At 37.5% G+C, this 23,884-nt stretch overlaps 1 protein-coding gene across 1 annotated transcript in view; it reads left to right on the forward strand.

The window, feature by feature from the left end:
- The first annotated feature begins 353 nt into the window (after positions 1–353).
- The window catches only part of Rbm41 (RNA binding motif protein 41), a 60,919-nt gene continuing 37,388 nt past the window's right edge, over positions 354–23,884 (forward strand). Inside the window, exons 1-4 of the mRNA XM_020185229.2 lie at positions 354–422; positions 3,686–3,802; positions 4,360–4,552; positions 5,000–5,204. Coding sequence (XP_020040818.1) covers positions 415–422; positions 3,686–3,802; positions 4,360–4,552; positions 5,000–5,204 — 523 coding nt within the window. The 5' untranslated portion in view covers positions 354–414. The remainder of the gene's footprint in view (positions 423–3,685; positions 3,803–4,359; positions 4,553–4,999; positions 5,205–23,884) is intronic.

Raw genomic sequence — 23,884 nt, forward strand, 5'->3', positions numbered from 1 at the left:
TCGTGGCTACAACGCAGACGATAGACTATTGGCTTGACTGGAAACAGGAGGTAGATAAAATCAATCCTTGAAAGAGAAGCAGGGTCAATAGAGACAAATTCAAGGGAAATTAGAAAAGAGCTAGGATTTACTGATACTGGACTAGAGTTAAGAAGCCAAAGGTGACTCATGGGTTTATGAGATGGATATTTTTGGTGTTACCTTTAACCTATATGAGAAATTCTTAAACAATTTACAATATACCGGTCACACAATACCTACTTTCGCTTTATTTCTAGCTAGCTCTGTGGTACTACAATTCCCAGAACCCCACGCTGCGTCACAATCTTCGTAGAGTTTGCCGCGCAGAGTTCTGGGACTTGAGGTCCGCGGCCGGCCTATTTACCCGAGTTAAAGATAGGGGCCTGTGGAATCATGAAGAGGTAAGGGCTTGTCTGAGTTGCAGCGGCAAGGGGAGCTCTGTTCTACCTTTTACTTTGAAGATGGCTTTTATTACTTTCTGTTTGGGGTGTATCACGTTCTTGAGAGGCGGTTTCGTGAGAGCGGAGAAACAAAGGAGAAAGGGAAGGGGAGGAGGGCCAGTCAGGCCTGCATGGCGAAGTTCAGAAACAGCCGCTCCTAGGGCGGTTTCCTTACGGATGTTCACCAAGCTGTAGCCCCAGAAGCTGGGGGAGGAAAAGCGAAGAGCGGGGGCCGGGGGGGTGGTACATTGCTTCTTCCTGATTCAGACTGACCCACCTGGGCAAAAGGCGCCTCGTTGGCAGCGCAGGAGATAACCTTGCCAGTTCCTCCCTGGCTCACTCTACCTCTACCTCATCTTCAGAGAGGACCTCAGGGTGGGCGCATCTATTTGCATTGTCTGAATATTAAAGATTTGGCGGGGCCAGGAAACCTGTAGCGCTTTCAGATCTTAAATTAAGAAGTGATACTTTGCTTCTACAAATTTAAAATGAAAACACAAAGTCAGCTCGATGTGTTGTAGAAAAAGACAGGCATTGCTGCAGGCAGTTCCCCCTACTGGTTCTGCAGTAAATGACTGCTTGAACCTAAATGGTTATTGTTGAGGGCCAGACAGCCCCCCCCCCCCCCCCCCCCCCCGGTCCAGTTATGAACAGGACAGAAAACCTTTTAAAAGGTTAAAAGGATCCCCATTAAATTACGTTTGTATTCATTCTGCAACAGAGTTATTCAGGAATAGTGCGGTACTTTTAATATTCTCTCCACTCTCAGTTAGTTACATCTTTTTGGGAAAAAAAGTGCCTTATTTTCCCTGCCGGAAAAGGACCTTTAAATTTTTTTTAAATAATGATATATCTCATACATGAAAAATAATGCATATATGGATAGTTTAAAGAAAAATTGTAAAAAACTTATATCCAGTACAAACTCAAGAAATAGGACATCATTCATACCTTAAGAGCTCCCCTGTGTTTTCTTGTCTCCCCCTTATGCCTGAAATGACCACTATAAAGAATTTTGCGTTAATTATTCCACTGCTTATTTTTTGTTTTTTTATTTTTGGAGGTACTGGGTTTTAAACTCCAGACCTCACGCTTGCCTAGGCAGGTGCTTTACTGCTTGAGCCATTCTGCCAGCCCTATTTTTATTTTTAAAATAGTTTTCTGCATATGAATTTATCCCTAGTTTTATCCAGTTCCCCTTTATACAAATTGGCATATATTGTATGAATTTTTCTGTTACTTGCTTTTTATAACAACATCTCTTCTTGAGATTCATGTGTGTCGATATATTTAGCTATGGTTTATTCATTGGAAAAAAACTTAAAACTTGGCAAGAACTTTCGGAATTCTAAATAATAAATAAAAATTGAGATGCTTAAAAGGATGTTTTTTTAAACCTAAGAATTTTCTAAAAGGAGGCCAAGTCTTTCTGGAGCATAGGACTCTTGCTTATAATTACAGGGGTTTTTTTGGACATTATTATTATAACCCCATTAGAAAAAAGGTACTTTAAAAGGAAAGCATTTAATATTTATTTTCCTCATGGCATTATCTTAATCTATTATTGTGTGCTTAAGTAGTCCCATTATTTCTTTATGCTAAAAAGAATTTTCAGTTATCTAAAGTTAGTTAGCTTGTGTTAGTTATTATCTAGATTTCTTCAGTTCTGCCTAAACTATAAAATGTTGTGACTCCCTTCATATTTCTTTCTCTTTTAGAAATCTCTCTTATAGCTCCAGATCTTGTCCACACAGATGACTTGAGATTTCCATGTTCATCCTTAGACTCTTCTCTATTGTCTCATGTCTCACTTGCCTTTTAGCCAATCACTTACATTATGACTTCAGACTCTGTTTTGAGAGTAGTCCTGATACTTCATGCTAGGATTTCAGTTGTAATAGGTGGTTGACTCAATATGGCCATAACAATACTGGCTTTCCTTTTCCCAGGCATTTATTCTATCTGGTCCCACTGCTTTCCTTCATTGGCGCTATCATTCCCTTAGTTACGCAGTTTTAAATTAGGGGGCTATATTTTTTTGGGGGGGTGGTAGTGGGGTTTGAACTCTAGACTGCATGCTTGCTAGACAGGCAGTCTGCTGCTTGAGCCACACCTCCAGTCATTTTACTCTGGTTATTTTGGAGATAGGGTCTCACTTTTTGCCCAGGCCAGTCTGGACCACAGTCCTCCTCTTTGCGCCACCATGCCCAGCTTTTTTCACAGAGATGGGGGTCTCACAAACTTTTTGCGTGGGCTGGCCTAGAACCTCAATCCTCCTGATCTTAGCCTCCCATATACCTTGGGATGACAGGTGCACAAAGCTATTGGTTGAGGTAGGGTCTCATGAACTCTCTGCCCGAGCTGGCCTCAAACCACTGTCCTCCATATCTCAGCCTCAAAGGTAGCTAGGATTTCGGGTGTGAGCCACTGGCTCCCAACTAGGGGTTATCTTTGACTTCCTTAACCCTCTCCCCTACCCAAAAGCCCTTTCTCATATAACCCTTCCTGTTTCCACAATTATCACTCCAGTCTGGACTTTCATCATCTTATACTTCAATCATTTCTTTATAAGTTCTTCTGGTTTCTTTCCTTCTAATCCATATGGCCTAAAATATTACTTTGAAGTATGTCACCTAATTGGCTGATAAATTACTTCTCATACCTACACATTAAGGCCCAGTCCCCTTAGTTAAGGCTGTTCACAATCTGAATCTAAATAGAACCTCCCATTCTTCCCATTTCTGTCTCTTCATAGTTGCTTTCCTAGTTCTTTTCTTCATCATACCCCATCCTTCACATGCCAACTTAAGAATACCTTTCTGAAGTTTTCCTTTACCACCTTAGTTCCAAATTAATCTCTTCTATGAGCTTTTACTAATTAGACATATGCTTCTCTGTGTCATTATTTATTCTTATTCTGTCTCCCAACCCAGGTACATACACACAACATAAGCATGTATATTTATTCCCCAGAAATAGATTACAAGTTTCTTGAAATAAACTATGTCTTGGGTATCTTTGATTTCCATCCCTACTTCACACAGTGCCTTCTGTGTAAGTAGGTATTTAGTAAATAGTTGTGGAATGAATAATAAAAGGTGATGGGTTATTAAAGAAGTGTCTTTGAATGAATAGGGTCACTAATGATCAGTAATATAGATAAGGACTGTATTTTAAGACTCTCTGTCTCCCACTTTTAGTGTATATTCTTATGTCTGCTCCAGGGTAAACAGTTGTGTGAAGAGTGATGACCATGTCCTGGAGGAGCTGGAAACAGAAGGGGAAAGGCAGCTGAAAAGCCTCCTTCAACATCAGCTTGATACATCTGTCTCCATTGAGGAGTAGGTATTGATTTTGCAAACAGGTACAATATCATAGACCTGCACTTCCAGGTGATAGACCCTTCTTAAAGCCTGAAAAGAACACCCTACCACAGACTTTTACATGTTAACCAGGGTTTTGCTTCTGCATCTCTTCCTCTAGGAAGCTTCACATATCCTACAGCCTGGATCAAGTACCTTTCCTATGTCCTCCTAAAACACCCTGCATTTCCCCCACCATAGCACTTATAACTTGATAATGTCATTTTCCTCTCATCCACTGTTCTTTCACAAAAGCAGGAGCCATATCTTTTATTTTACTATTAAGTCGTCAGTATATAGCACAGCATCTGATACATAGTAGGTACTCAGTAAATATTTAGTAGGTACTCAGTAAATGATTTAGTCATTTATTATCCTGAATGAGGGGACTACTGATGGAGTTTGATCTTGTTACAGTGTTGTGTCAGCCTAGAAATAGAACATGAGAGAGAAGGTGTGCCTGTTGTAATGGTGACCTCCATTGCTGTGAATTGTAACCACAAGATTTTCTTACTCACACCTTGCTTCTTTTGTAGATGTGTCTCTAAGAAAGAGAGCTTTGCCCCCGGGACCATGTACAAGCCCTTTGGGAAGGAAGCAGCTGGGACTATGACTTTGTCCCAATTCCAGACACTACATGAAAAGGACCAGGAAACTGCTTCTCTCAGGGAACTGGGGCTCAATGAAACAGAAATCTTGATCTGGAAGAGCCATATTTCGGGTGAAAAGGTGAGTGGGGCAATGTTGTTGTTTTTTTTTTTTTTTTTCTGGAGAATAAAGAGCAGGATCTCTTTTTTTTTTAGTGCTGGGGACCGAACTCAGGGCCTTGCACTTGCCAGGCAAGCGCTCTTCCACTGAGCTAAATCCCCAACCCCGAGCAGGATCTCTTTATTGAAAACCTTTTTAGTTTTTCTGGAGAATAAAGAGCAGGATCTCATTGAAAACCTTTTCAGTTTTAGTTCTTCCAAAACTGAGCTTTGGGTCTGAATCTTCTTTGATTTTCAAGTTAGAGACATTAGTAAAAGAGAAGCTTTTTGCTCACTTCTTAGCTCACACTTTCCATAAACACTTTTAACTTCTGGGCCCTTATCATTTTCTTTCTTACTTAAGGCATCAGCTCATCACTTTCAGGGTATGTCCTGTATGATTTCTACTATTTCATTTCCCTGGTTTCAGAGGACAAGGCTGAGGGCAACTCCAGAAGCAATACAGAATCGTCTCCAAGATATTGAAGAAAGGATCTCAGAGCGTCAGCGAATCCTTTGCCTGCCACAGAGATTTTCAAAAAGCAAACAACTGACTCGGCGAGAAATGGAAATAGAAAAATCTTTATTTCAGGGAGCTGACCGTCACTCCTTCCTTAAGGCTCTTTATTACCAAGGTATGCAGTCCTCACTAGCTTTGATATGTTCTTTACTTGAGAGAATGGTTTGCTATCAGAGTATTAGATGTGAAGAATTAATGAAAGGACTAGGGAAAAGACAAACTGTTACTACTCTTGATGAATGTGAAGTCTCATGAGACAGTCAAATATGTGCATAGTTTCTTGCATGACAACATGGCAATTGTTTTTATATAGATTTGAATCAAATGCTGAAGGGAACACAAGACATAAAGCATCCTAATCTAGTTGGGGGAGTCAGATGTTGACATGTGTACTGTCCTGATGGATCAACAGGCATTTGTCAGGTAAAGAGAAAAGGACATTACAGGTAGTAAGTGAATAGGACCTGGTTATCTAAGGGGTAACAATGAGAAGTTCAGTGTAGTAGGGAATGACAGGAGAGGTCACTGAAAAGGAAAGTGAGGCTAGATTGTGAAGGATATTTAAACTATAAATTAGCACAAAATATATACATAAATAGTATATGACTTAACTTGAAAGAATTAATTTAGCAGATCAATTTTACTATGCATGGTGAAAGGTATACAGAAGTTTTAAGAATGGTTCCTGGGCTTATGCTAAGTACAGTCTGGTTGGAGATGTACACAAAACATTTAGTAACAATACACAATATAGTTGTTAAGTGCTATAGAAGTTCAGAGTTTTATTGGTGTGACTGAAGGCCTCTCAGAAGAGGTAAAATTTAAATATTCTTTTAATACTAACAATTTAGACAGGAGAGGGAATGGCATTTCAACTGCAATAGTTGTTATGAGCACTACTGACTGCTTGGGGGAGTTATAAGAGACAAGGTTGGAAATGTAGCTAAGAATTTTAGACTTTATTTGGTTGGTTGTATACAGAGTTAATTTTTTAGTTATTGAGTTTGCACAGAGATGTTTTTTGAGCCAAAAGTAACATGATAAAAACCATATTTGAAGTTGATTAATGTGGTGGCCAATAAATAGGATTACAGAAAGGAAACAGAATGGTTAGGAAGTATTTAGTCATTTAGACGTGAATATCCAGACTATAATGATGACAGTTGAATTGGAAGTGGAAGTAGGTTTGTTAATAAGAGATATTGCAAAGGAAGAATTGATGAAACTTGTTGACTGAGAATGAAGGATGAGGGTCAATGTAGAGGAGTGTGTCAAAGATAACCCAGATGTTCTAAGGCTGTGTGGTTTAACAACTGGCCAAACTAAGAAAGCCTTTTTTGGAGAAATTTTGAAGAAGGACGAGTTTGACTTTAAACATGTCAAATGTGTGAAAATGACAGGAACATCAATGCAGATATTGAGAAGGCAGTTAGAAATAAAGCAGTGATGCTTAAGAGAGGTCAGATTTAGGTATATAGTTGGGAATTGTCTCTGCTTAGATGATAGACTGAAGCCCTGAGAATTATTGAGAGACCATAGATATGGCAAAATAGTGGTAAAGGAAGGAATGAATAACACATGAACAGCCTTTTGTGGAGAAAAATGACATACTAATTATGAACATGGACTCTGGAGGCAGACTGCCTGGGAAGATCCTGGCTCCCCCACCTACTAGCTATGAGATGCTGGGAAGTTATCACTCTGTAGTTCAGTTTCTTCATCTGTAAAGTGAGACTATTAATAGTAGCTATAATATAGGATTGTTAGGAGGATTAAGTAAGGTAATACATGTAAATCACTTAGAACAGTACCTGGTATTTGGGTGGGGGTTGGGGGGGATGTATGAATCTGTTCTGTTTCCTATCTTTGAAACTCCTTGCTTTAAACCTTCACAGCATACCACAAAAAGACAAGTGCAGACAAGTACATGACCTCAATGAAGAGGAAGATAAAATTAGGCACAAAAGGCAAGTCGAGAGTTTTCTTAAAGTGTTAGATTTAGGAATGTAACCTAGGGTCCCACAATTATAAGTTGAACACTTATTTAATTCCTTATTCAGTATATGACAATGTTTGTAGGGAATGATCCAGAGAGAACATATCCTGATATGAAATATTAAAGAGAGAAATTAGTAAAAGTTATGAAGCTTTTATATTTAGTGTTGTTTTATCTCTGTACCTTTCAGTTATTGTACCAGACATAAATTGACCTTGCTGAGTTGTAGATCCCATTTTGCAAATAATTCTAAACATTTTTATTAGTAAAATAACTATAGATGATGATAATGATGATGATGGTGATATTATAGCTAGTATTTTGTTTTTGAAATGAACTTACAATAAAATTGCATGGGGCTTTTTCTTCTGTGAATTGTAAATCATGTAGATTCATGTAACCACCACCCCAATCAGTAGACAGAATAGCTCCATCACTCTGAAAAACTCCCTCATATTGTACCTCTATATTCACTCCTAACCCCCATCCATAATTCCTGGCAATCACTGATCTGTTCTCCATCACTTTAGATTTATCTTTTAGAGACTGTCATATAAATGGAATCATCCAGTGTGTAATCTTGTGCAACTGACTTTCACTCAGCATAATGCCTTTGAAACTCATCCAAGCGTTTTTTGTATCAGTAGTTCATTCATTTTGTGGAGTCAACATTTCATTGTATGGATTTTTCCAAAGTTTATTCATTTACCCTTTGAAGTGTATTTGGGTTTGTTCCAGGCTATTGTGGTTATGAATAATACTGATATTAACATTCTTGTACAGGTTTTTGTGTGAACATAAGTTTTTATTTCTCTAAGTAGATATCTAGAAGTGGGATTACTGGGTCATATGGTAAGTGTACATTTAACTTTATATGAAACTGCCAAACCATTTTCCAGAGTGGCTGTACCATTTTGCATTTCCCCCAACAATGTATGAGAGTCCACTTGCTCTACATCTTTGTCAGCACTTGGTATTGTCAGTATTTATTTTGGTGGTTCCGATAGATGTGAAGTGGTCCTCATTGTTCTTTTAATTTGCATTTCTTTAATGTCTAATGATGTTGAATATCTTTTCATGTGCTTATTTGCCATCCTTATATCCTGTTTGCTAAAGTGTCTGTTCAAATCTTTTGCCATTTCATCATTGGATTGTTTATTTCCTTCCTAATGACCTTTGAAATACACATATTTATTCCTAACACAGTCCCCCCTTGGATATGTGATTTGCAAATATTTTGTCTCTGTACCTTGTTTTTTCATTCTCTTAACAGTGTCTTTTTGTAGAGGAAGTTTTGTTTTTATTGTGATACAGTGTACATAACATAAAATTTGCCATTTTAACAAGTTTTAAGTGCATAGGTCTATGGCATTAAGTATATTCACATTGTTCTGCAACAATTACCATCATCCATCTCCAGGACTTTTCAACTCTGTGCCCATTAAGCACTATCTCCTCATTTCCCTCTCCCCTACCTTCTGGCAACTATCATTCTGCTTTCTGTCTCTGAATTTGACTACTCTAGGTACCTCCTATAAGCAAAATCATTCAGTATTTGTTCTTTTGCAACTGGGTTTTGTATTTGGGGCGTTATTATTGTTGTTGTATTTTGAGACAAGGTCTCACTATGTAGCCCATTCTGGCCTTGGGCTCTGGAATCCAAGCTGGCCTTGAACCCATGGTCCTTCTTCCTCAGCCTCCCAAACACTAAGATTATAGATGTGCACTGTCACACCTGTCTGTGACTGGGTTATTTTACTTAGCATAATGTCTTCAAGGTTTGTTCATGTTGTAGAATATGCCAGAATTTCCTTTTTAAAGCTGAGTAATATTCCATTGTATGTATATGCTGATTCTAAAAATGTAGTCATTCAACAGTAGACACTTCGGTTGCTTCCCTGTTTTAGCTATTGTGAGTAATACTGCTGTGAACATGAGTGTACAAATACATTTGAGTATCTGCTTTCACTTCTTTTTTGGATATATACTCATAAGTGGAAGTGCTGGATAGTACGGTAATTTTGCATTCAATTTTTTGATGAATCGCCATATCGTTTTCCGTAGAGACTGTGCCATTTTACATTATTATCAGGAATGCACAAAATTTTTGGATTTCTTTGCACTCTAATCAGCACTTGTTATTTTCTGGGTTTTTTTCTTCTCTCTTTTTTTTTATTATAATAGCCACCTTGGTGGGCATGAAGTGGTATCTCATAGTTTTGACTTTATTTCCCTAACGACTAGGCTCTTGAGCATATTTTCATACACTTTTTGGCCATTTGTGTATCTTATTTGTTGAAATGGCTGTTCAAGTATCTTGTTTTCCCCTTTGTACTATTACAAGTTAAATCTTTACAGATTTTTTTTACCCCAACAACAATTTTATATTATTGTTTTATTATTTTTTTTTGGTGGCACTGGGGTTTGAACTCAGGGCCTCATGCTTGCTAGACAGGCACTCTACCACTTGAACCATTCCACCAGACCTTTTTTGGTGTTGGGTATTTTTGAGATAGGGTCTTGTGAACTACTTGCCCAGGGCTCGCTTTGAAACAAGTTCATGCTGATTGCTACCTTTTGGTAGCTAGGATTACAGGCATGAGCCACCAGTGCCCAGCCATTTTATAATTATTTTTATGTAGTTATCTTTTATCTTTTAAGTGAGATAGAAGAAAAAGAGTTACAAAGGAAAGCACATTTATACTGTCTTTTATGTCTACCTGTATAGTCAACTTTACTTGTGCTCTTTCTTTGTGTGACTCTGAGTAGCTATATACCATCCATTTATTTCAGCCTAAAAGATTCCTTTTAGTTTTTCTTATAGGCAGGTGTTCTAGTGATGAATTCTCTCAGTTTGTTGATATGAGACTGCTTACTTTCTCCTTCAGTTTGGAAGTGCCGTTTTTTAAACATTTTTATTAACATAAATTAATTGTACAGAATAACGGGTTTCATTGTGGCATTTTCACGTACACATATAACATACTTTGACCATAATCACTCGTTATTCTTTCTTGTCCTCTCCTCTGAAGTATAGTTTTAGTGATGTGTATGTTATTTTCCCAGTGATTTTTTCCCCCTGGGACTAGGGTTTGAACCCAGGGCTTCACACTTGCAAAGCAGGCATTCTACCACTTCAGCCACATCTCCAGTCCTAAATATGTCATCTTATTGCCTTCTGGCCTCCTCCTTTCTGATAAGTCAGCTGTTAATCTTATTGAGACATCTCTTGTCTCTTCTCTCACTGTTGTTAAAATTCAGTCTTTGTCTTTCACTTTTGACAATTTGGATATATATCTAGACATGTATCTCTTTCATTTTATCCTACTTTGAGTCTCTGATCTGTAGATTAATGTTTTTCATCAGTTTTGGAAAGCTACTAACCATTCCTTCTTTAAATAATATGTCCCTTTTTCTCCTTTTTCTGAGACTCCTGTTATGTGTATGTTGATATCTCAGAGACTTACAGTTCTCCAAGGCTCTTATAACTGTTCTTTGTCCTTTTTTTCATTTGTTCTCCACAGCGTGGGTTAATCTCTTCAGACTAGGTAGTGCGCCTATCTTTAAGTTGGTGATTCTTCTGCCAACTCAAATCTTCTATTGAGACCCCTATTAGAGAAATTTAATTTCTTTCTGTTTTTATTCTCTATTTTCTAAGACTTTCTGTCTCTCTTTTTTTGTGTTTTTGCAGTACTGGGGTTTGAACTCAGGGCCTACACCTTGAGCTATTCCACCAGCCCTTTTTTGAGAAGGGTTTTTTCGAGATAGCATCTTGCTAACTATTTGCCCTGGCTGGCTTTGAACCGTGATCCTCCTGACCTCTGCCTCCTGAGTAGCTAGGATTATAAATGTAAGCCACCAGTGCCCAGCTTCTTTTAGTTCTTTATACATAGTTTACTTTAGTTATTTGTAGAACTTATAATAAGTGATTTAAATTTTTGTCTAGTAATCACAGCAGTATTATAAACATTTTCATTACCTTCTAGATTTATTTCTGAACTTTCCAAAGCCACTATGGACATCTTGTTTCCATTTTTTAAAAGTTTTTTTGTCAGCCTCTTGTTAGTCTCAGCTGTTAATGCCATCTCAAGCAGCTGTAATGGTATACAATCCCTACTGATTGGTTTTGATAAATGCCCTAGAGATGAACTATTCTCAAGAGTGGTATACAAGTCAGGCCAAAGACAAGGACTCAGCATGTAGCTTCCCATTGTGGTCCCAGGCAGGTCAAATAGTAAAAATACTCTGAGGATGCAGTTTTTGGGGAGCTCTTGAACTATTCAGCCCCTCTAGTTTCAGCTATGTTGCTGAATTTTGTAGCTACTGTAATTGCAATGTTGTTGGTTTTCAGGGATACTGAGAGAGGAGATAGAATTGTGGACAGTTGAAGTGCTACAAACATTACTAATCTTACTTAGTTTTTCTTAAGAAACTTCTCCATGTTCTGTTGCAAGCCTTTAGATTAATTGCAGATTTTTGCCAGTGTACTTTTTACTTTTATGGAAGAGGAGATGTTCAGAGGTTCTTACTTCAGCATTCCATAATTGGTTTCTCTCCATCACTTTACTTCTATTCTATCTATTACTATATTTGGAGAAAAGTAAGCTTTTTTATAGTATACAGTTGGAATATTTTTTCACCACTTTATTGAGTTATCATTTATTACATATCATAAAACTTGTTCCTTTTAAGTATACAATTTAGTGATTTGTAGTAAATTTATAGAATTCATCAAACCTGACCACATTCTAGTTTTAGAACATTTCTATCACTTCAAAGATTTCTCTCAGTCCCTATTTCTATCCCCAGCCTAGGCAACCACTAATCTACTATCTATCCCTATGGATTTTCCTATTTTGGACATTTTATTTAAATGAATCACATAATAAGTGCTGTTCAGTAACTTAGTATAATGTTTTCATTATGTCTAGAACATTATGTCTAGGACTAGTACTTTTCCAATCTTTCCTGAGGGATTCTGTGTGCATGCTGAGAGTATCTTCAACACTTAGCCATGTAGTTTATAATTTCATCTTAGCCTCCGTTTCCTGCTTGTACAAAGCCTCAAGGTTAGTCAAAGATGACTTCTTAGGACCTTTTCAGATCTTCCCTGAGCATACACAACCTGAGGCATGTGGATAGCCTTATGCATGTATGTGGCCATCTAGAGTTCCAGAAATGTGCTAGAGCTTTTTAGAACCCCCTATGACATCTCATCCCCCAGATTTTTGCCTTCTAAGCTTTTTGATTAACCTATGTTTTCCTCAACTATTACCCACCATCTCAGGTAGCTATAAAATTCAATTGCCTCTGATCATTTTGACATAATTTCTTCGTTAAAAGGCTGTTAGCATTTTGTGAGCTAGAAGTCTGGTCAAATACAATGTAGTTTATGGGATTTTCCTGGAGACCACCAGACAGGTTACATAATGACAGTTCTCTGGGAGTGGTGGTTTGAAGAGGCTCCAACCCCATTCTTTTCCCCCTGTCTCCAGGAAAATCTGCAATTTTCAAATGTACCATATGTCTTCTCCAGGTTATGACTCTTCAGTGGGAGAGAAAGACAAGTATGATTATTTCATTTTACTCAGAAATACAAGTCCTAACAGTTAATAGTTTTTTAGTGATTATTTGCACCTATCTTTGTGCTACCCCAAGATCACAATTATTAAGTGACTAGGTTGGGATTTAAATCTATGATCTTACACAAAAGTGCCTTGACCCCAGCACTTATGTATGTGATTTGAAAAGATTTATTGGTTTATAACATGTGATTGTACTATATCTTGAGACAAACTTAATTTTTGAATTATGTACATACCATTTTCTAACCAAATCAATGGAAAACAAGATATATTATTTCTAGAAAAACACTTCTTCTGAAATAAATTCCAGCGTGTACACTCTGACCATAATCTTTTTCTTATCCTTCTGGCTCTCATAACCCTCTTAGTCCCATTGTACCATCTCTTCAATGCTATTTAAATCTCTAGTTCCTTGATATTTTGTTTTCTTCTAATCTGTCAGCCCTTGCCTGTTTCTTCTTCCTTCCTAATCTTACTTAGACTCAATCATCCATTATTTAACTACATTATTGAAAGGAATCATTCTTATTGCTGCTTTGGAGCAATACTAAAGAAAAATCCTATAACTTTGTTCATTAGTGCCTCTATAAATTCTTTATCTTTGGTATTGTCTAGAGCCTTCTCTCTTGTCTGGTAGCCTGTCTCCTACTACCTAGTCAGCTCTCTGTTTCATTCCTTATTAATGCTATTTTAGAGCTTCATGACTTTTCTTATCCAACTATTTCATTATCTTTAACAGACAGTCTTCTGTTCAGTTTCAAACCAGCAAGTACTTTCATCTACTTCCCACTCCACTCTCTGCTAACTTCTGCATTCTAACTCTCGCTTTCTTCCTACTTGACTCAAAAGTTAGGATGATTCTTGCTGCTTAAGGCTAATCTTTATACTTTAGTGCTAAATCCTATCCTTCTCTTCCAAAGGACCACAATCAATTCTCCTCTCCTCTTAGGACATTAGCATGATCATTTGCCAGTTTCAATGGTATACTTACTCCTACCTTAATCTATCTAAAAATACGATAAAAATGAAAAATTCCCTTCAAATTGTTCAACTACTTGAGCAAATAAAATATTCAGATTTTCTCCTCTTACTATAAGTACCAGTTAAAGAATGAAATGTAAAAACGGAAGTCCTAAAAAGGTAAGTTTAATGCATATATTTCTGTTTTTTGATATCCACATTGGAAAAGATTTCCACTCTTTGTTTCAATGAAAATTTTTAAATTTGGAGAAAAGTTAAAAAATTTTGTCACAATTACACATTATATCACAGTCTAGATTCTATCATTAATATTATTTACTTTATGACTTAGCATCTAATCTATAGCTCTAACAATCCATTTTGTTAATGTATTTTTTTTAATTGCTGATGTAAGTGAATGCCTCCAAATACTTCAGCATGCATATTATGGGATAGAGTTATTTACTAGTAAATGTTGTAACAACCAACTCTCCAGGGATAAAAGTTCCTAATTTGTATAATTTGCCAGTTTCTATGGTGTACATATTCCCACCATGGCCAATTTCAGACTACCAACGTGTCATCTCAACATGTAGTTGAGAATGGATGTACACAATCATCAGGCAATCTCCAACACACCACTGCATATATATATATAACCTCATCCCTTTCAGCACATAGAAGATTGCCATCATCCCAGAAAATTCTGTCACATTTCTTTCCATTAATTCCTATCTATCTTCCCAAAGGCAACTAGTGTTTTGAAATTTTTCTGCTATAGATTAGTTTTCCTGTCCTGAAATTTCTTATTTCTAGAACCATACAGTATGTATTCTTTGTATAAAACTTCTTTAATTCAGCATACTATTTTTAAGATTATTCATATTGCTATATATATCAATTTGTTCTTTCTATAACATAATTCATAGAAGAGTTTCCTATAGTTATTGTGTTTTCCAGGGCTTCTGTAATAAATTACCACAAATCTGGTGACTTAGAATTACAGAGACTTATCCTCTCTGCAAACTGTTGACAGGACCATGGTCTCTCTGCAGGCTCTAGGAGTATATCCTTTCTTGCCTTTTCTAGTGTCTGCTACTTGATAGCAATGCTTGGTGTTCATTGACATGAAGACACATCATTCTAATCTCTGTTTCGGTCATTAAATGACATTCTCCTTATATGTCTGTCTCTGTGTCTTTATATGGTCTTTTATAAAGACAATAGACATTAGATTTAGAGCCCACCCTAATCTAGCATTACCTCATCTTAATTTAACTACATCTGCAAAGAATCTATTTCTAAATAAGGTTACAGTCTGAGACTCCAGGTGGACATGAATTTGGGAGATTTACTATTCAACCCAGTACAGTGTTCCCTCTGGCCTCCAAAAATTCACATTCATCTCGACACATGCAAAATACATCCACCCTATTACAACATACCCCCCCAATCTTAACCAAGTCAAAGATCCAAATCTCATCAAAATATCAACTAAAAAGTCTCAAGTCTCATTATTTCAATCACCTAACTCAGGAGTTGATGAGGCTTTGGAAAAGATCCATCCTGGGACAAAATTCCTTTCTATTCAGAGACCAGCAAAACTAGAAAACAAGTTTTCTGCTTCTGATACACAATAGTGGAACAGGCACAGAATAGACATTTCTATTAAAGGGAAATAAGGAAGAAATAAAGGAGTTATTGAGCAAGTTTCTATCCTACCAGGGCAAATTTCATGAGTTTTCAAGACCCCAGAGTAGTGTTAGAGCTCAGTGCCCTGTCCTCTGGGCCTCTCAGCCCATCTAGATAGCTACAGCCCCACTCTCTCTGGCCTCAGCAATACGGCTTAACTCCTTTTTCATTTTGTCCTATGACTGTCACTTTCACATTAGGCTGGCACTTGTTCTGCTGGTATGAAACGATCAAAAGCCTTGCCAATCTCATGTGTGTCAAGAAATCCATACCATTAGATCTGAGAGTTCTCTACAGATCTTTCCTGGACAACCCCATCTCTCTTCCTGGCTTCTGCTGAGATGATTGATTAGATTCATGAGTCACCCCAATCTCTTCAGTGATGGTTTGTTCAGCCACAACCTTTTCCAGAGCATGCTGTCTGGATAGATTTAGGATTTTCCAGATCATCATGAGCTGGTTTCTTTCTTTTTTTTTTTAACAGTTCCATTTTCAATTTATGCTTTTTTTTCTCATTTTATTATAACCAACCTGCATCTTCCACACTGTGTTTTGAAGTCTCCTCAGCTAGATAATCCAAGTTTATCATTTAATGTCTTTTTACCCAACAGCAGAAACCAGTTCAGCCAAGTTTCTGCCACTGCTTAAGAAGATCACCTTTCTTCAGTGTCCAGTAACATGTTCATCTTTTCTTTCTATAGCCTCACCAGAAACACCGTTAATGTTCATATCTCTAGCAATTTTTCATTCCCAATGATCCTATGTACATATGCATATATATACCTGTATATATTCTCCAAGCTGATAATAAACTTTCACTACTGTCCTCTTCACTTCCTTCTGAGCCTTACCAGAATCACCTTTAACATCCATATTTCTACCAATGGTCTCCTCAAGGAAATTTAGGCTTTTAAGATCAAGAGACTCAGAATTCTTTTAGCCTGTATCCATTATTCAATTCCAAAGTTGATTCCACATTTTTAGGTATTTGTTATAACAGCATCCTTTTCCAGTACCAAAATCTGTATTAGCTTTCTAGGGCTTCCATTAACAAGTACCACAAACTGGATGGCTTAAAATAACAGAAAGTGGTAGAGCGCCTGCCTAGCAAGCCTAGTAAGTGTGAAGCCCTGAGTTCAGACCTCAGTACCACCACCAAAAAAATAAAAGAAAGTTATTCTTATCACAGTTATGGAAACTATAAGTACAAAATCAAGATGTTGACATGGTGGTTCCTTCTGTAGGCTCTGAGGGAAGATCTAGAGAGCCTCACTCCTAGTTTCTGGTAGTTATTGACAAACCTTGCTTGTAGTTGTATCACTCCAACCACTGCTTTCACCATCAAATGATATTTTCCCTCTATGTCTCTATGTCTTTACATGGTGGGTCCTTAGTGTAAGCTTTTTAACTTAGAAATAGGAAATCAGGTTTTGTCTTGTGTAATTTTAACCTCAGTAGTTAAACATTTCTCTTCATGCTTCAATCTCCAATCCTTGGAAGTATTCTGAAAAATTATAAGAATATACTCATACCTTTCACCTGTGCTCGCCAACTGCTGTCATTTTTCCACATTTGCTTTGCTCCTTTCTTCCTCTACATGAGTATGTTTGTTGCTAAACTATTTGAAATAAGTATCAGATGAAATGAGGATTAATTCCTAAATGCTTCATTATGTATCTGCTAAGAACAAGAACATTCTCCTATATAATTACAGTTTTGTGATCACTCTAGTATTATTTGATACACAGTTCATAATCAAATCTCAGTTTTATCTATGCTATAATTAGGAATCACATATTGCATTTAATTTGCCTTAGAACAGTACCCTTGTGTCATGTGTGTGTATTGTGTTGGTTTCCAGACTGTATTTTTCAGGAGCCCATGCCTGTATTGTTTGTTTCATTGTGGTTTTCTTTTCATTTTCTTAATAACTAGTGATATCAGACACCTCACACATTTATTGGCCATTTAGACAGCCTCCTTAGTGAAATGTCTATTCAGTCATTTTCCCCATTTAGCAAATGTGAAAATGCCTATGTACTTACTGAATATCTTTCCATCTGCTTGTGTTATTCTAGATGTACTCTTGGTTCAGAGGATACTTTAGGCATGTATCAAAACTATAGCTCAGCTCCAAAAGCCCTAAAATATGGTAGGTCTTACTTAAGTGTTATTATAAGGAGGAGGGAGCTAGGAAAGTATTGGCGTTATATGTCTTGAACATTCTATCTCCAGCTTTCTTTTCTAATTGTAGGTGCATTTTCTTATAATTTTGTACACGTTCTTTATTATTATGGACATGGATTATTTTGTTGTTTATATGTGTTGAAAATGTTTAATTCTCATTCTGTCTTTTCATTTCAATGCCATTATGATATATTTTTGCCCATTTTTTGGTTGGGTTATTTGTTTTTTAGTGTTGAGTAGTGATATTTCTTTGTGTATCCTGAATACAAGTCCTTTATAAGGTATAATATAAAGTCTAATGGTTTCTTCCATAGCTTGCCTTTTCATTTTTTTAAAGGTGTATTATGAAGCACAAAGACTTCTCCTATGTTTTCTTCTAGAATAATTGCTGTCTTAGCTCTTACATTTAGATCCATTGTACATATAAATTAATTTTTGTGTGTGAGATAAAGAGTCCAAGATCTTACTTTTATCTACAGATTCCTACTTGTCCTTGCACTGCATGTCATAAAGACTGTTATTTTCGCCATTGAATTTTCTTGACACATTTGTGAAAAAAAATCAATTGACCATAAATGTAAGGCTTCATTTCTAGACATTCAGTTTGGTTCCTTTGGCCTATATACCTGTCTGTATGCCCTAAATCTCTTTACTGTTCTTTTATAGTAAGCGTAGAGATTAAGTAGTTTATCTCCTCTTACTGTGTTTCTTCTATTCTAGAACTTTGGTATTTCCATGCAAATTTTAAAAGCAGCTTGCCAATTTTTCTGCAAAACAAAAAGGACTGCTGGAGTTTAATAGATATCAAATTGAATCTAATTCAATTTGGGAAAAATTGTCAATTTCTTCTAATTCATGAACATGGAATGTCTGCGTTTATTTAGATCTTTCTACAATTAATTTCAGCACTTTAAAAATTGTTTTTAGTTTACCATTCCTTCTCCCCCAACACAGTACTGGAGATTGAGCCCAGGGCCTTGCAAGCACTTTACCACTTGAGTCCTTTTATTTCTATTTTATTGTTGAGGTAGGATCTTGCAACTTTGCCCAGGCTGCCCTAAAACTTGCTGTCCTCCTGCTTTAACCTCCCAAGTAGCTGGGACTACAAACATTTCTCACCATGACTGGGTTTTATACTTTTTTTATTGTTGTCCTGGGGGTACATTGTGACATTTACAAAAGTTCTTACAATATATCATAGCTGAATTCACCCCCTCAATCATCCTCCTTTACTTCCCCTGCCCCCATTTCTGGAACAGTTTCAGCTGATCTAATTTTTCCATTTTCATGCATGAGTGCATAATATTTCTACCATATTCACCTTCCTACACCCTTTCTCTATACCTCCCCCCACCCACTGGTGCTAGCCCCCAGACAGGACCTGTTTCACCTTTCTGTTTTCTGGTTTTTTTTTTTAAAATACATTTTTGTTTGTATAAGCTATACAGGGGGTCTCATTGTGACAATTCCATGTATATATGTATTATAACTCGAATTGGTTCATCCCTCTACTTTTCTCCTTTCTACCTGAGTCCCTTTCTTATGGTGATTTCAACGGGTTTAAAAATTCTAAATATAGGAGGTACATTATCCATACTCACCTTCTTAACTTCCTTCTTTTACCCTCCCTCTCCCATTATTGACCTCCCTTTAGTGTGACCTATTTTTCATAATATTGCTTGTATTTGTATTGGGCCTATATTCCACAAATGAGAGAAAACAGGCGATCTTTGGCTTTCTGAACTTGGATAACTTCACTTAAGATTGTGTTCTCCAATTCCACCCATTTACCTACAAATATCAAATTTTCATTCTTCTTTATGGCTGAATAAAATTCCATTGTATATAAATATCACATTTTCTTAATCTGTTCATCAGTTGTAGGGCATCTGGGTTGTTTCTGTCGCTTGGCCATTGTGAATAGTGCTGCAATAAACGTAGGTGTGTAGGTGTCTTTATTGTATGACATATTCCTTTAATATATGCTGGATCATACGGCATTTCTATTTTTAGATTTTTGAGGAGCCTCCATACTGTTTTCCATAGTGATTGCACTAATTTACATTCCCACTAGCAGTGTATGAGGCTCCTTTTTTTTCCCCCACATCCTCGCCAACATTTGTTGTTTGTGTTCTTGATGATAGCCATTCTAACAGGAGTGGTGTGGAATCTTAACGTGGTTTTGATTTGTGTTTCCTTTATAGCCAGGGATGTTGAGCATTTCCTCATGTGTGTTTTGGCCATTTGGACTTCTTTGAAAAAGCTCTGTTCAGCTTATTTGCCCATTTCTCCATTGCATCATTGATTTTGGGGGAGTTTGGTTTTTTGCGCTCCCTGTATATTCTGGCTATTAATCCCTTGTCAATTGTAGCTGGTCAAGATTTTCTCCCATTCTATGGGCTGCCTCTTCAATCTGGTGACCATTTCTTTTGTGCAGAAGCTTTTCAGTTTCATGTAGTCTCATTTGTTAATCCTTTCTTTTAGTTGCTGAGCCATTTGAGTTCTATTGAGGAAGTCATTGCCTATGCCTATAAGTTCAGTGAATTCTCTGCTCTTTCCTGCACTAACTTCATAGTTTCAGGTCTTTTATTAAGGTCCTTAATCCACTTTGAGTTGATACTTGTACAGGATGAAACACATGGGTCTAGTTTCAGTATTTTGCATGCAGATATCCAATTTTCCCAGCAATATTTGTTGAAGAGGCTGTCTTTTTTCCATTGTATGTTTTGGGTGCCTTTGTCAAAAATCAGGTGGGCGTAGCTGCTTGGATTCATATCTGGATCTTCTATTCTATTCCATTGGTCTTAATGTTTGTTTTTGTGCCAATACCATGCTGTTTTTATTTCTATGGCTCTATAGCATAGTTCAAAGTCAGGTATTGTGATACCTCCAGCATTACTCTTTTTTTTATTCATTTATTCAAGTGTGCATATATTGTTTGGGCCATTTCTCCCCCGTCTCCCGCCCCCTCCCTCTCCCCCCCACCTCCTCTCTCTTCCAGGCAGAACCTGTTCTGCCCTTATCTCTAATTTTGTTGAAGAGAAAACATAAGCAATAATAAGAGAGACAAAACATTTTTGCTAGTTGAGTGCTCAGTATTGGTTGGGCTATTTGCGGTCTTTTGTGCTTTCAAATGAACTTTAGGGTTGATTTTTAAATCTCTATGGATGAATGTCATTGGAATTTTGGTAGGGATTGCATTGAACATGTAGATTGTCTTTGGTAATACAGCCATTTTCACAGTATTGATTCTGCCAATCTATGAGCATGGGAGATCTTTTTATCTTCTCTAATCTTCGATTTCTTTCTTCAATGATTTTTAGTTTTCATTGTAAAACTAAACTTCCTTTCTTAAGTTTATTCCTAGGTGGTTTTTTTTTGAGGCTATTGTAAATGGAATTGTTTTCCTATATTCTTTCTCAGTCTCCTGATCTGAGGCTGGGGAGCAAGGAGAATGAAGAGTGGATGGGGGCTCACACAAAGGAGTACCAGTTATTAATGGCTCTGGGATGGCACCCTTCTTCATTGCCCCCTAGTGGTAACTCCTGGAGCTGTGCCATCATGGTCACCATGAAGCCCCACTGGAGGCAGCACCACCCTGGGCCTCTGGGCCTCATGTTAGGGCCTTTTCAAATTCCACCACAGGGACCAGCTCAGCTACGAGGACCAGCTCTTCCTAGCCCCCTCCATGGCCTGCTTTCTCTTTCTCTTGCCTCTCTTTGGCCCTTGCAAGCCCCATTTATATGTGTATAATTTCTTTTATGTGTTGCTAGATTAGTTTTATTTATATTTTAACTTTTCTTACATCTGTGTTCATGAGGAATATTGGTCTGGTTTTATTCTGGTGTCTTTGTTTAGCTTTTGTATCCGTGTATTCTAATAGAATGAATTGAAGAACATTCCTTCTTCCTCTATTTTCTGAATGTTTTTGTGCAAGATTGATGTTATTGCTTTAAATATTTGATAGAACTCACCAATGAAGCCATCTGAACCTGGGTGTTTCTTTGTGGATATTTTGTTAATTATTAAAGTCAACCTCTTTACTTGTTATAGTTTTATTAAGCTGTGTTCTTTATCTTTTTTGTGGTACTGGGGTTTGAACTCAGGGCCTTATACTTTCTAGGCATGCACTCTTACTACTTGAGCCACACTGTCAGCCCAAGCTGTTTTCTTTCTTGAATCTTCCTTGGTAATTTGTATCTTTCTATGAATTTGACCATTCATGGAAGTTTTCTACCCTGTTAGCCTAAAGTTATCTGTTAATATTCCTATATAATCATTTTTCATTTCTGTAGGGTGAGTAGTGATGCTTCCTTGTTGTGTTTTGTTGGTAGGGTTTGAACTCAGGGCTTTGAACTTAGGCAGGTGCTACACCACTTGAGGCACACGTCCAGCCCATAATGCTTCTTCTTTAATTCTTCAATCTTGTCATTTTTGTCTTCTCTCATTTTCTTGGCCATTTTAGCTAGGGTTTTGTCATTTGGTTAAAACTTTCAAAGAAACAGCAGGCAGGCCTGGGGTTGGGGGCCCTTAGGGTATGCCCAGTGTTAGTTTAACCAGCCTAGTTCTTAGTTCCAGAGGAAACTTGTGTGCTTACCACCCTACCCCTAATCAAAGGGTTGGTATAGTGTTTGTCAAGGCAGACCCTTGGCCACCTGTGCTAATCCTAAACTGGGTCATGCCTGAGTATCACAATTGTAAGGACCTGAACAGTCTCAGGGATTCACTGGGGTTCACACTTCAGTGATGTCGGCTGAAGTACAAGTTTGTTTTACTGGGATGCAGGTCCTTACCTGGTGCCAAGGCAGTTCTAGAGCCCCATCTGTGAGCACTGGCCTGGCAACAGCAGTGCAACCCAAAACTGGGGCATGGGTGGTGGAAAACAGCCATTGGTTATCATGGCTGGTGCTAAGCTGGGTTGCATCTGATTCTCACAGCTGCAAAGGACTGCACAGTTTCCATTGGATGGTGGGTGTTCCCTAGGCCCACTACAAGACTGGAACTGATGTGGGTAAAATTCAAGTCTGTCCCGTAGGTACACTGGTATCTGCCTGATGCCATTTGTGAGCTCTGACCTACATACAGGTGCTGGGACTCACTGTGGTGGACCTGGCATGGGCTCTGATAGAAAGCCCTGTGCTAGCTTTCATGCCCTGCTCCCCAGCAGGTAGGTGGAGTCCTGCCTCCTGAGGTTGGAGGAGAAGTGATAGAGGCAGTCTCTTTGCCTCCTGGCCTATCCTCAGGTATTGGCCTGGAAGTAAAGGTCATGGGGCTTAGCCCAGCATAAGGTTTTGCCATGGTGGGCCAGATACTGGGTTTCAATTTTAAGACCTGGGCCTGATTCTCTTCCCTCCCCACCCCCAAGCAGGAGTCTCTCTCCAGACTGAGCTATTTGTAGGTGAAATAGCAACTCTTTCCTTCTTGCCTTCTTCAATGTGTATTTTCATTTTATTATACTCAAAGCATGCACTGTGGTCTCTCTCCTGATTTCCTTAGATGTTGTGCTGGTAGTTTGGTGCGTGAATAGCTGTTCAACTTGGTGTGTCTGTGGGGAGAAATTGCTAGAGGATCTTAGTTGTTGTCCTGCTCAACAGGTCCCGGTATTTTTGTTTATTGGTATACACAAGAGTCTAGAAGTGTCTGGCTCATATAATGGTCATTGAGTAAGTATTTTCAAGTATATTCATCTAGTTTCATTTGCTCTTCAGCTTTACTGACATATGGTATTTGCATTATTTTACATTTTTTTGGTATGTCAGTTTATTATGTATCTCGTTTCCTTCTTAACTTATTTTTCCCTGAATTCTGAAGTAGTTGAGCACTTACATATATATTTGTTAGCTATATGTGTTTCTTCCTTTGTGGGACATCTCTTCAATTTTTTGCTCATTTTCCTAGTGGTTGCTCATCTTTCTCTTATTGATCCACAGGAGTTATTTATATATTCTGGTTTCAAGTTATCTGATAGTTATTTGTATAGTAAATACCTTTTCTTATTCTGTGGCTCTGGTTTTTCATCTCTTTATGACATTTTGATGAACGGAAGCTCCTAATTTTAATATAGTTGAATTTGCCAATTTTTTTCTCATGATTAACATTTTTGTGTATTAAATACTTCTGTAAATATTCTTATGCTTTGCTGGTGGAAACACAGAATAGTACAACTTCTACAGAGTGAAATTTAATAACATATAGAAAAATTACATATACATTTATTTACTCCTTATCTCAGCAATTTCACTTCATAGAATCAATTTCAAACATTCTGAAAAATGCCAAATCCTATACACACAAAGCTATTTTTTCAAGACATTATTCATAGCAGCATGAGATTGGATAAACCAATGTTTATCAGTATGGGAGTAATTGAAGAAA

This window comes from Castor canadensis, chromosome X, assembly GCF_047511655.1.
Source record: "Castor canadensis chromosome X, mCasCan1.hap1v2, whole genome shotgun sequence".
Classification (NCBI taxonomy): Eukaryota; Metazoa; Chordata; class Mammalia; order Rodentia; family Castoridae; genus Castor; species Castor canadensis.